The sequence below is a fragment of the Vigna unguiculata genome, chromosome 2 (genome assembly GCF_037176805.1).
Source record: "Vigna unguiculata cultivar grain cowpea cultivar isolate G323 ecotype 2 chromosome 2, ASM3717680v1, whole genome shotgun sequence".
In the NCBI taxonomy this organism is placed as follows: Eukaryota; Viridiplantae; Streptophyta; class Magnoliopsida; order Fabales; family Fabaceae; genus Vigna; species Vigna unguiculata.
Window position 1 is genome coordinate 31,635,053 of NC_140793.1, and position 12,864 is coordinate 31,647,916.

General features: G+C 33.6%; 2 protein-coding genes across 3 annotated transcripts; one reads left to right on the plus strand and one right to left on the minus strand.

The window, feature by feature from the left end:
• Positions 1 to 697: 697 nt before the first annotated feature.
• Positions 698 to 3,298, minus strand: LOC114172153 (laccase-11-like). Its single transcript, XM_028056801.2, has 6 exons — positions 3,100 to 3,298; positions 2,848 to 2,999; positions 2,494 to 2,738; positions 2,249 to 2,377; positions 1,230 to 2,153; positions 698 to 992 (listed from the first exon to the last, which is right to left on the minus strand). The coding sequence occupies exons 1-6, from the start codon at positions 3,211 to 3,213 to the stop codon at positions 862 to 864; spliced, it is 1,695 nt and encodes a 564-aa protein (XP_027912602.1). The 5' UTR covers positions 3,214 to 3,298; the 3' UTR covers positions 698 to 861.
• Positions 3,299 to 9,398: 6,100 nt separating this feature from the next.
• Positions 9,399 to 12,455, plus strand: TLP2 (tubby like protein 2). Of its 2 annotated transcripts, none has more exons than XM_085670171.1 (5): positions 9,399 to 9,862; positions 10,307 to 10,699; positions 10,790 to 10,877; positions 11,262 to 11,391; positions 11,479 to 12,455. In XM_085670171.1, the coding sequence occupies exons 2-5, from the start codon at positions 10,346 to 10,348 to the stop codon at positions 12,149 to 12,151; spliced, it is 1,245 nt and encodes a 414-aa protein (XP_085526297.1). In that variant the 5' UTR covers positions 9,399 to 9,862; positions 10,307 to 10,345; the 3' UTR covers positions 12,152 to 12,455. The 2 variants fall into 2 exon arrangements, with proteins under 2 accessions (XP_085526297.1, XP_027914128.1); XM_028058327.2 differs by having other exon boundaries at positions 9,403 to 9,897.
• The last annotated feature ends 409 nt before the right edge of the window (positions 12,456 to 12,864 follow it).

The window sequence follows — 12,864 nt, forward strand, 5'->3', positions numbered from 1 at the left end:
AAAACAAACGAAGCACCATATATGCTACTGCTTTCATGTTTTACTGAATATTATAAATACTTTTAAATACATGTAAATTTAGAATAAAAGCGGATGAGTAAACAGTTATATAAAATTTTATCAACTGATATTCCAACATCATATTATAATTCAACACGTTACGAAACGTTCAAGATAAAGTGACTATTTTGATGAAGCCATATTGTGACTTCGATATCACAACTATTTTTGGCAAAAACTATAGGCAGAGCATCACATCAGCCATGATATATGACTAAACTTTACTGGGTACATGTAGCAGCTGGGAAGTCTCAAACATGTGTGAAATAGCTGAATATTTGATTACGAATGCATGAACGAACCTATAGAAACCATGCGAGTGTTTGAATCTCGAACCATAAAAAACTGTCCATCATTTTATATATTTAATTTTAATAAGCATTCTAATTTTAAAGTCTGAAGCTTCAATCAAACTTCATGAACATAGCAAGTTGAGTTTCAAAGAAACTAGCAAGCAACAAGGAAGTAGGTATCTTGCTTTCAAAGCTCTACTATTTGGATGCATCGATCAGTTCCGTCTTTGGGTGAAAGAAATGACAATAATATAAGTTTCCCTTGTAAAATTTTCGTTGTTCTTTAAACTTCCCCTTGCTTCAACATAACTCTCAAATCGCAATACATATCAACAACACTGGGATAAAAAAAGAACTAGTAAATCTTATATATGCGTGCTCCAAACTTGGCTTTTACACTTGTTAGCTCTTAATTAAAACTCTGCATCTTTTTGCAGGAAGTATTAACAGATAATAAATGCTGAATACAACACAATCCAAGGTTGTTGACAATTCATTTTACACTTGTCTAGCATGTCGGAAGGTCCTTTGGTGGGGGCACAACAGATTGATCTTGTCCTGGTCCATCTTCTACGAGGAACGCTGTTTTCAATCCCCAACCCGTGTGCAGCTCCAAATGACAATGCATGAACCAAACACCTACACAGCCATACATGGAAAATTAAACAACATGTCATCATATCACAAATAAGACAATCCTTATATTACTGAATGTTTAAGATTTTCTGAGTTTTCTAAGGTCGCAGATGCACTTCATCGTTTGGAAATTATTAAGTAGTCTCAGATCATCACTTGTTCACAGTCCTCACTAATCTTTATATGATAGCTAAATTTTCTAAGTTATGAATAAGATAATTTCTTGTAGAACATACATACCTGGATTATCAGCTCTGAAACGAATTGCGGTCCAACCACCGGTGGGAACCCCAACAGTGTTCCTCTCAATAGGATCTACCAAGTTATATTTAAGTGGGTCTTTTGCAAGATCGAAATTACCGATCCCAGTTCCAACAACAAAGAAGTTATAGCCATGAAGATGGAAAGGGTGCGACTCAACAGTGAGGAGGTTGGTGTCTTGCAAAACTAGCTCCACTGTAGAATTAAAAGGAACCTTGCTAATTCTTGTGCCCGTTAAAGTACCAAGATTAGCCGTTAATGGAGCACCCGTGTAGTTAAAAGTGGTTGCAGGCTTATCAGGAAAATCAGTTCTGTAAACCCCCTTGATATTGAAGTAGTGAGCTTGCAGAAGCGCGGTTCGGGGCATCACAAAAGAGACATTGTTTAAGGAAGCAAGAAGCCGCGTTCCATTGACGCAAGTGGGGCAAGAATTCTTGGCCAAACCGATGGTGTAAAAGAGGTTTCGATCAACTCGGAGTGGAACATTAGCAGGGTACTGAGGAGAGTTTAGGCTTCTTAGTTTCTTGTTGTAACTCAGAGCAAAACGCGTGTCGTTGGCAGCAGGAAGAGGAGGAAGCAAAGGGAGGACAGTGTTTGGAATGCCTTTGTATTGGAATATAGCTGTGGCGGATTTGTTGTCAACAGGGATGGGTGCATCCATAAAGGTCCTTGTAGCCATGAAATATCTTCCTGCAACTTGGTTGGCCCTGACAAGAACATTTGTGGTTTGACCAGGTGCAATGAGAATGGCTTGAGTGGTGAATGGTTTTGTGTAAACAGCGTCAACCTCCACCACTGTCATGTTGTGACCCGCAATGGCAAAGAAAAGCTCGTCATCCAGGGCAGCGTTGATGATTCTTAGTAGGTAAGTCTTCCCTTGTTCAACCTCCATTGCATATGTGTCTGAAACATAAACGAAAATTTTGTTTTTATCCATGTTTAGCCATGCGGTAGACTTTTCCTTTACATAATCACAAAGTTGCGCAAATTCTGCTTACGTTTCTCCGAGCAAGGAAAGAGTGGTCCTGGCTTTCCATTGATTGTATGTGCATCTGACATGTTTGGTGGCAAACCCATTTGGTTCCCTTGCGTTTCAACAGCTTCCACGTCATTGTGCCACCATTCTCCTGTTAACAAATTTGAAAAAAATCCATTGAAAAGCCAAAAAACACTATAGAAACCATAATTAGCATCTACAACGTAAAACCAAACATCATATGTATGATGTATTTCAGAAACTAACCTAGCAGAATTTCAAATTCTCTAGCTGGCTGTGGGAAAGGAAATGGGGTTCCTGGTTTTGGCATGATGACAATAGCACCATACACTGTGGCCCTCAACCAAAGAATATGAGCATGCCACCACAACGTTCCTCTTTGTTCTGTGACGTTGAAATCATAAGTGTAGCTGCTACCAGTTTGAATTGGACATTGTGTAATGTAAGCTGGTCCATCAGCCCAACCATTGCGATATTGTTTAATTCCATGCCTGTAGTATATAGCCAATAATCCACATAATGCTATAAGAATCCCACATTATGAGCAAACATAATATAATTAATGTCACTTTTGTGTCTGGAAAACACAAATTGGATTACCAGTGAATTGACATGTTATATTTTGCATGGTTGGTTACGTTGACTTGTACTCTATCTCCTTCTCTGACATAAATCGTTGGCCCTGGGAACCTCCCATTTACTGTTACAATGGGTTTTGCATGACAAAGTCTACTCACATTCTTTACTTGAATCTGTAGGGAGAATATAATTAACCAGCGTGATCAAATTCAAAAATTAATGATTAGCATGCTGATTATGACCATAAATGCATACACTATATATATAACTCACATCAAATTGGTATTTCTTTGTGGCTGCTTCTACTGTGAAGGAGAATAAGCCGAGAAATCCGAAAAGAATCATTAACAAAGATTTGTGACTGCTGAAGTCCATGCCAGCAGCCATTTTTTCTGCTCCTCTTAGACAAATTCAGTTTAGTATATGCCTATATATGATTCAGTGTTTGATGAGATAGTGGTGGTGAAGAAATGTGAACATATATAGTATTTATACAAATTGCTGCAAAGGTATAGGTTGGACTAATTAAGCAGTTTATTGAATAGAACTTGATTAGGTAACGAAATTGTTTTACATCAAGGCTTGCAAGCGATATGTTGACAAGGACTTCAACGTCTTTGGAATGCCTTAGAGGCTGAGATTCCTAAGCCAATAAAGATATTCACAAAGCACTATTCTTTTTCTTTTTTTAGTTTTTAATGACAGTGTGGACTGAAAGTGAGGATATGGGGACCAAACAAGCCTTACACATTGTGCTAATCTATTTCTTTAGAGAGAAGCAATGTGTTAAATGGTAGAATGTAACTGTAGGGAGGGATTGAGCAGAATTCACTTGTATTATCAGTAGTAATTAGTATTTTGAGTTAGTAAACAATCTAACTCGTTTTTATTTGTTAATAATAATTGACTTGGCTATTGTAGGATATTCAGCAAACAGAAATGGTTGCTTGCTTTAGAACATGCATTCTTTCTGTAAATCCTTCGTTGGTGGAGTTTCTATTACTTGGGACCAGACTAGATTGGCGTTGCAGATAAATAGCAGAACTTTTAAGATACTGCTACGTCATATCCAAGTTAAGAAATGTGAGCCTGTGTCACTGTGTGATTAACTAGTCATTAGTCATTGGTCATTCTTTCATAAGATAAGAGTACTAATAAACCAAAAATGCGTTGGGTTATATATATATATATATATATATATTTTATATATGATAGGATTATGATTATAGTCGTCGAGAGATTGTGATCGGCGTATATATGATATTGATCTTACACATATAAAATATTTGACACCATTTTTACACCAAAATCTTAAGACAATTTGTAATTAAATTATAATGTTCTTAAATAATAGTTTAAAGCTTGTTATTGTTGTGTGGGAATATAAACAAACAGGTAGGGGACAAAGTGTTGGGTTACTGGGACACAGTTGTGAAGAAAGATTACAGATAAGGGTTTTTCTTCCTTCACCCCAATCAAATTTCTTCTTGTATCCCTTTATACTTCTAGAAATTTTGATCCGGAACAGGAGTGGATAAGTGTATTCCGAAAAAAAATAAATCGAAATTGGTCTGGTTTGTTTCAGAAAGCAAAATCTGATTTGACAGAGGGTGCAGAGAGATATTTGGTGGGGTACAGAAACAAATGCCCATAAATAAAATGTGTAGCAACCCAATCCACGAACTTGGGTCCGACGCAACGTGAAACTGCCGGGTTTCAGTACGAAAGAAACCGAATACAAATATGTCCAAGCCGAAGCATCAAAAACACTAAAAGGAAATTATAGTATTCATTCATTCCTTTAAACTTTTATTCATTAATATCTCATTATCATGATCTTAAAATTACTCAAATTAATCTATACGTTATTGGAGTTTTATTGCTAGATCTTTATTTATTTTCCTTAAAGTAAAGGCTTAAATATCTTTTTTATTCTCATTTTTGTAGTGTTTGTTGTGGATGATCCTTATTTTGATATAATGTTTAAAATGGTCCTCATTTGGACCGAATATTTAAAATGATCCTCATTTACGCAATTCGTGTTTTATTTGGTCATTTTCTGTAATGTCGTTTAAATCAATAACAGAGTATTGTACAGGTGGCACGGTTTGTATTACGTTGTATTGGGGTGTGTTACGTATACTTTACAAATGGCTAATTAACGTTAATTTTTTCAATTTGAGGGACATTTTGCAATTAGGGCTTGAGTTTGATTGCAATCGCGCTCTTCATCGTTGGTGGCGATTTCTTCATCTTTCTTGAGCTCGGATTTGCAGAGGAAGCAGCTAATACTTGTCATATCATTGTTGGATTGCAGTCGTGCTCTTCATTTCAATTTTCCAGTTAATCATCACTAATGGGTTTAGGATTTTCTGGGTTGTGTTTGCTCGTGGGTTAAGGTTTTCGTAATTCTATGTTGGGGTTTGTTTGTGCTTGGATTGTTGTGATGTTTTGCATGGTTTCTAAATTAATGATGACTATTTTAAACATTCTATCAAATTGAGGATCATCCATAACAAATACTACCAAAATGAGGACGAAAAAGGTATTTAAGTCAAAATATAAAAAAAATGTATCCAAATTTAAATTTTCATTATAATCTCCTATCAAATGGCCAATTGAGATTAAATATTGAAAGAAAAAAATATGGGTATTTATAAAACTTAATACAAGATGAGAAAGGTGATTTCAATCCTTTTTACTCACAACTTTGAAAAATAAATACGTCAACTTTCATAAAAGAAAACATAATATTACCGGTAATTCAATACTAGTAATTTTTTTCTAGTGTCAAATATAAAAAAAGAAATCGTATTGAATCAAAGCATCGAATAATAATTAAATAAAAATGAAATAATTATAGAAAAAAATAATAAAAATAATTAAATGAATCTGAAATAACAAAATTAAAAATCATAATAAAAGTTAATATAATTTTTTTAAACTATCAAATCAAATAAAGTAAAATTGTTCTAACAATTTAATTTAAAACAATAAATATTAAATGTGAGGAGAGAAATGAGAAAATATACGTCCTCACCGTATATTACTAACCCATAGTAATTGAACTATTTCCACATAGAATAGATTCATTTCTGATCACTAATTCCATCACATTAGTTAATGAATTAATTTACTAAAATTTAATATCCTTTATAATATCTAAACTATTCATCTTTATGTTTATATTGAATGAGTTAGGCATAATATTTAATTCAATCATAATAACTAGAAGGAGTGCCAAGACATTTAAGAACATTTTAGTATAATATATTTTTGCAAGAAAATTATCAGATATACAGATATTAAAAAATAAATATATCTTTTAAAATATTATCAAAATATACTTTTTGATATTATGTTAATTTTTTGTTCATGAAAAGCCACTGAACAGAATCAAAGTAGTCTCTTCAATACATACAATCATCAAACTAAGTTTAAAAATTAATCACTCAGATTATAACAGCTGAAATTAATTTTCTCAACAGACATGTAAGGGCTTATGGAAGCAGGACAGGAGTGGATAACATTTGCTTCACAATAGAAAGACAAATATTAATGTGTAGGTATTAAAACACAATGCAGAAACTTCAACCAAAAATAATCAATTTTATCCCTTGTTTTTGTCTTTAAACTAATATATATATATATATATATATATATATATATATATATATATATATATATATATATATATATATATATATATATATATATATATATATATAATAGAGTTGTCAAAACGGATAATTCGGTCAAATCCGTCTCGATCCATCACAGGTTGATCACTTAGTGAGTCAACCTAACTAGACTCACTTATTAGCGAGCCAAACAAATTCGAATTCAGTCCGGCCCAGCATGGGTTGGTGAGTTAAACGGGTTGGCTCACGTGTTCACTTAATTAAAAAAATACAATTTTTAATTTTTTTTCAGTCAAAAATAAATTATAATTCTAATTAAATTCTAAATAAACTTTAATACAATTCAAATACAAACCAAAATCACAACAATACATATTATCTATGTGTTGGCTAAAAAAAACAATCTAACATAAAATTATTCCATATTAAAATTTGTAAAAAAATTTAACCCAACCCAGCTCGAACTCGTGATGAGCCAGATTAACTCACGTGTTCCAACCTATTTTGATAATTTTATATATATATATATATATATATATTAATTTTGATGTGTTAGATTTTAATACTTAACAAATACATGAATGCAAGTCTCATAATGTGATAATTGTTTTTTATGTGACAAATGACAAATTATACTCACCTTTTAGAATGTTGAGTCATATTCAAGATGGTTTGTTGTGTATGTTTGATTTCAATTGGAAACATCCGAAATCAATTTTCAAAATTAATTCATTTTAATAAGTTGTTTGGAAATATCCAAAATCAATTTTTAAAATTAATTAAAAATAAAATATTTACATCAAACTGAAACAACTCTTTCTAATTTTTCCATTAATCAAAATTATTTTTTTCTCCTCGAGTAAAATCATTTCTTCCAAAAACATTCTCAAACACACTATGTCAAAAAATAATTAATAAGTATCGGACGAAAAGATTATATCCATGAATTTCTTAAATACAAAAATTTGAGATAAAGACAATAACTAGAATATACAGTTAACATTTTTTTTATTATTAAGATTACTGAGAAAAGAAAAAAAAAAGACGATGCCAGCTATTTCATTCGAAGTACAATTTGAAACACTGAGTACTGAATTTGAGGAAGCCCCACCACTAGAACGAAGCTTCCATTTGAGCACCATGATTCATATTCAAGTGATGATAATTCATGAACACAGGCAAAGCCATCGTTTCAAAGAAAAATAAAATGTTGCAGAGGCCCACGGCCATGTTTGTTCACTGGAGCAATGGATAGAAGCTAAATGTTGAAGAAAGGACATTGAAAACGCAGCACGTGCAAGTGTGAGATGTGTTCTTCTGTTCCGTTTAACCATTAGCCCCACCCTCCTTCAACCTCTTCACGTCATATAAAAACCATTTTTTTTTATTTTTAAATTAAATTTATTATTAAGTTCAACACAAGTCATTAATGTATCAATTTTACATTATTTGGATATAATCTGAACAAGATTATTATAGAAAATCAAAATAATCTTTGACTAAATTTCTGTTTTTTTCATTTCTGATCCAACTAGATTAGTTTAAGTTTTTTTTTTTTTTTTTTATCGGAAACTATATTAGTTTAAGGTAAACGTTTAAATTAAAACCCTTCCAAGTTGGGCTAATTAAAACATTACTCAATTGTGACGTGGCAATGTAGTTGCCATTAAGGAACGTGCGTTCCTTCAATGTCGTATTTAATACTCCCGCTCCTTTATTTGTCCCACTCTTCTTCCAATTTAGATTATGTGTAATTTCGTTTTTTTTTTCAATTTAATTGTTTTTAACTAAATGAATTTGAATTTTATCAAATTTTACAAATTTATCGTTTTTTTTATTAAAACCTATGAATATTTATGATAAACTTGAGATGTACAAGTAAAATATTTAGTGAAACTTTAATAAAATTTAGAGAATTGAGTGATGTAAAATTAGGAATTGAGGAAGAAAATTCTGAACTTTTAATATTAAGCACAATTTCTCAACTAATGCTAATAAACCCTGTTTTACGTAATTCAAACTGTATACTCCGATATAATTAAACCTCACAAAATTCATTTTATTTCATGATTAATCGTGTTCAACACTATCCCCTCTCAATCGGCTCAACTCTCTCATTATTATTTATTTATTTGAAATATCTTATACCAAAAAAACATCATTAAAGCTTTCTTTGCATATTCTTATCTGTGAATGCAAGCCACTAATATCCAGCTGTATTTCGTACAGATAATAATTTAACGTAGCTGGGGCTAACACTGAATTCTCTGTTTTTTCATATTTATTCTTTTGTGTTTTCATAAACAAAAGAGTTGTTCGAAAATTTCAGTTTTTCATTTTTAATAATTTTAAAGGATTTTAAATTAAATTTGACGGTTGGTTTGAATTCTCTTAATTTTGAATTATTTGAAGAAATTTATTTTTGACACAGTATTGATATGACACTTTTTATATTTTAAACAGTTGAACCTTTGTATATCATTAATCGTCAGCACTAAAAAATTTCTTGACGCTAAAGTATAGTATATAACATCACATTTTTGACATTTTATCGTAACGTATGGATACAATCAACATAATGAATTTCGATGGAATATTGAAATTTGAAAACTAATTTCCTTTGTACCGTGTTTGAAAAGGAGAATTTTACCTTCATGAATATGAAACACTGATACATAAAAACGACTTTTCAGTTGATATTTATTTGATAATTGAGACAGCTTTTATGGGATACATTTCAAAACTAAATGTCAGCGCTTTTATCCCGTTATCGTTAAAATTATTTAACAGAAATATCATGATTTAATAAAATTGAAATTTAATAATTTAATTTTCTGTTAATATAATTTAGTTTTATATTCTTAATAACGGGTGTGCGATGACCTTCGTTGTTATTTGCACACAAAATTAGCAGAAACGTTGATTGGATGACCTAAAATCCAAGTTGTGATGAACGATTTGATCACCATTTTTGTGTTACGAGTAAGATGATGAACAAAAAGAAACAGATTGCCACGTGTCGCGGTGTAGAAAACAGGGAGTAGCGTGGGTGGAGCGCACTGGATTGCCCGAATAAACTACGCTTCGCTTTCTGCAACAACATTGCTAAAATAAGATTTAAGATAAAAGGGTGGTGGATCCGATTCATGTCACAGCATTCCGGTTCAGATTACCTTTTTCACGGCGGTGCTGGTGGCGGAGACTTGGCGCCGGAATATTCCTTCTTTACGCTTCCTCCTTCTTCCTGACCTAACCTAACCTTCTTCGCTTCAAAACCACTTCATCTCCTCACTCGTATCTCTCCTTTGCCTTCTCCGATTCGCTTCTTCTCCTCGCTTATCGATCTGTCTTCTACAACCTTTCTATAGACAAACCTCAATTTCTGAGCTGATTTGGTGCGATTCGACTTTCACTCGCTTCAATTTTTCAGGTTGTTTTTTTCTTTCTTCTTTTGCCCCTTATTTAGTGTTTAAAAAACCAAAAAATGTGCTTAGGCATTCTGCATTTCGGTTTGTCATCAGAATTTATAGATCGATGAGGACACGGTGTCTGCTATAAAGTCTTTGATTTTTTATACTTTTAGGAGGGAGAAGAAAAATTAGTTTATTCCTTAGTTTTGTTACTTTATGTATTAAACTTGTCAGGAGTTGGGGAAAGACTTGTTATTCGCGAGGTATGATTTGTTAATGTGTTTTGAGCTTGAATTGGATTAGTAATGGTTTCAAGAACCGTTGTTGTCGGTATCTTAGAAATAGAAAGAGGTGACTTTGTGATACATAGGAGTATTTTTTCACTGTGTAGAGTGGAGATTTATTTGGGTTTTAATTGGGTGGTTGCAGTTTTTTTGGCGGAAGGAAAATTGGTATGCTCTTGTGACAATGTCGTTGAAAAGCATAGTAAGAGAACTGAAGGAGATGAGAGATGGAATTGGTAGCATGTCAAAGCGAGGTGTGGAGAGCAGGCGTTGGAATGGTCGGACAAAGTCATATGTTGCTCCAGATATCACTCTAACTTCACTTGAACCCATTCAGCAAGGGCAGTGGGCGAATTTACCCCCTGAGTTGCTTCTGGACATAATAAGTAGGGTGGAAGAGAGCGAGACTACGTGGCCCGCACGTGCCGTTGTTGTTCATTGTGGTTCAGTTTGTAAATCTTGGAGAGATGTTACCAAAGAAATTGCGAAGACTCCTGAACAATGTGGAAGGATCACATTTCCTATTTCGTTGAAACAGGTGATAAATTCTTCTCCCTTGCGTTGCTCAATCAGTTCTTAATCTTTCCTTTTTCTCTGTTTCTTATCTTTCTCTTATGTGTATAAATAGCCCGGGCCTCGTGATTCTCCAATACAGTGCTTTATCAGGAGGAACAGAGAAACTTCTACATATCTATTGTACATTGGCCTGGTGCCATGTGAGTTTGTTACTTTGTTCATTGCTGATGTGTGCCATTTCTTTTTCCATACGAACAGGGATGCTATGTTTCTCATTTTAAGTTACTTATCAAAATTCTGAGTGAACAACTTTTAATATTGAACTGCAAGTTTCTTAAACTAAAATTCATGATTCATGTATTATTAAACTCATTTATTTATGCACAATGTTCAACATCGTCATCTTTGGAACTCTTCTCAAATGGATCACTTAGTATTCACCCACATATATTGTGAACCAGAATGTATTAGAGCTATTTGAAAAAGAGGAAAATCGGATAATTGGATTTACCAAAAGCCAAGCCAACTTTTGTTCTTGAACTGATAACTGATAAGTTGTGTTGTTTTTTATGTTAATTGTGCAGCGGAGAACGAGACTGATAAGTTGCTACTAGCTGCCAAAAAGGTAAGAAGGGCAACAGGAACAGACTTTATTGTGTCTTTGGTTGCAGATGATTTTTCTCGCTCCAGCAACACATATGTCGGAAAACTCAAGTAAGTTTTGGTTTGATAGAAACATGCCTTTATTATTTTTCATCTTGCTCCATACCATATCTTTGACATGACAATAAACTTTGACAGGTCTAATTTTTTGGGTACCAAGTTCACTGTTTATGACAGCCAACCGCCACAGGGAGCTGCAATTCAACAAGATAGTGGGTCTAGTAGGAGATTTCATTCTAAGCAGTCATCTCCTAAAGTTTCAGCATTTAACTATGTTGTTGGCACCATTGCCTACGAGTTGAATGTTCTCCGTGCAAGAGGGCCAAGGAGAATGCATTGTACCATGAACTCCATACCTATCTCAGCTATTCAGGAAGGGGGCACTGCTCCAACACCTACATCCTTCCCTCAAATCATTGACAGGCCCTTTTCTCCCTCACCAGCACTAAAAGGAAAAGGTTCAAGTACAGATTTAAATAATGTAAACCTCCCTAAGCTAGCAGTACCTGGTCAAGGGTCATCTGAGCCCATGGTACTAAAAAATAAGGCTCCTAGATGGCACGAGCAACTGCAATGCTGGTGCCTAAACTTCAAGGGTCGTGTCACAGTGGCTTCTGTTAAAAACTTTCAACTTGTGGCCGCTGTTGATCCATCTCATAATGTTTCTGCTGCAGAACAAGAAAAAGTAATCTTGCAGTTTGGAAAGATTGGAAAAGACATATTTACCATGGATTACCGTTATCCGCTCTCTGCCTTCCAAGCCTTTGCCATATGTCTGAGCAGCTTTGACACGAAACCAGCCTGTGAATGAAATCAATGGCACTGGTTCATCTGCTGGAGCAGCTTTCATACCAAACCAGCCTGTGAATGAAACCAATGACACTGGATCGTCTGCTGATTTGTATCATACATGTAATATGCAAGGCACAGTTCCCTCAGGCTTGGTGGGGCATGCAACTGAGGTCTTGGCTGTGCAGTCTTTAATATTTCCCATTGTGTTGTTAGTTCATTCTGGAATTTAACTTTGTGCTGTTTCATAGCCCTGCAATTAAAAGCAAGCTTAGTGAATCTTCACTTTTATAATATAAAGTCGCATTTTATTTCTCACAAGTAAATTTGCTTTTTCTTTTCCAATAGTTGTATGTAGTTCCGAACTGTAATTTTCCTTCAATGGTCTTTAGTTATACAGATGACTTTATATACACGCGTTTGGCTTGAGCTAAAAATATTTTTTACTTTATCAACCGGTGTGTTCCTGGTAGTTATAGCTAATAAATTGAATCCGATGCTTGATACAAAAATAATTTTAGGACGCCATTTTTGAATGAGTTTATGAATAATAATACTTGGCAAGAGTAAACCCACCTGAACCAGAAAAACATAATTATACACTTGGTTGGCTGGAGCTTAGACCATGCCTTGGGAAGCCAATTTTTTATTATTAGTTTACTAAATTTATAAATGTTTCATTATGAAATGTTACTTGGGTTTTTCTTATTAAGAAAATGTTTCTTTTTAATTTCA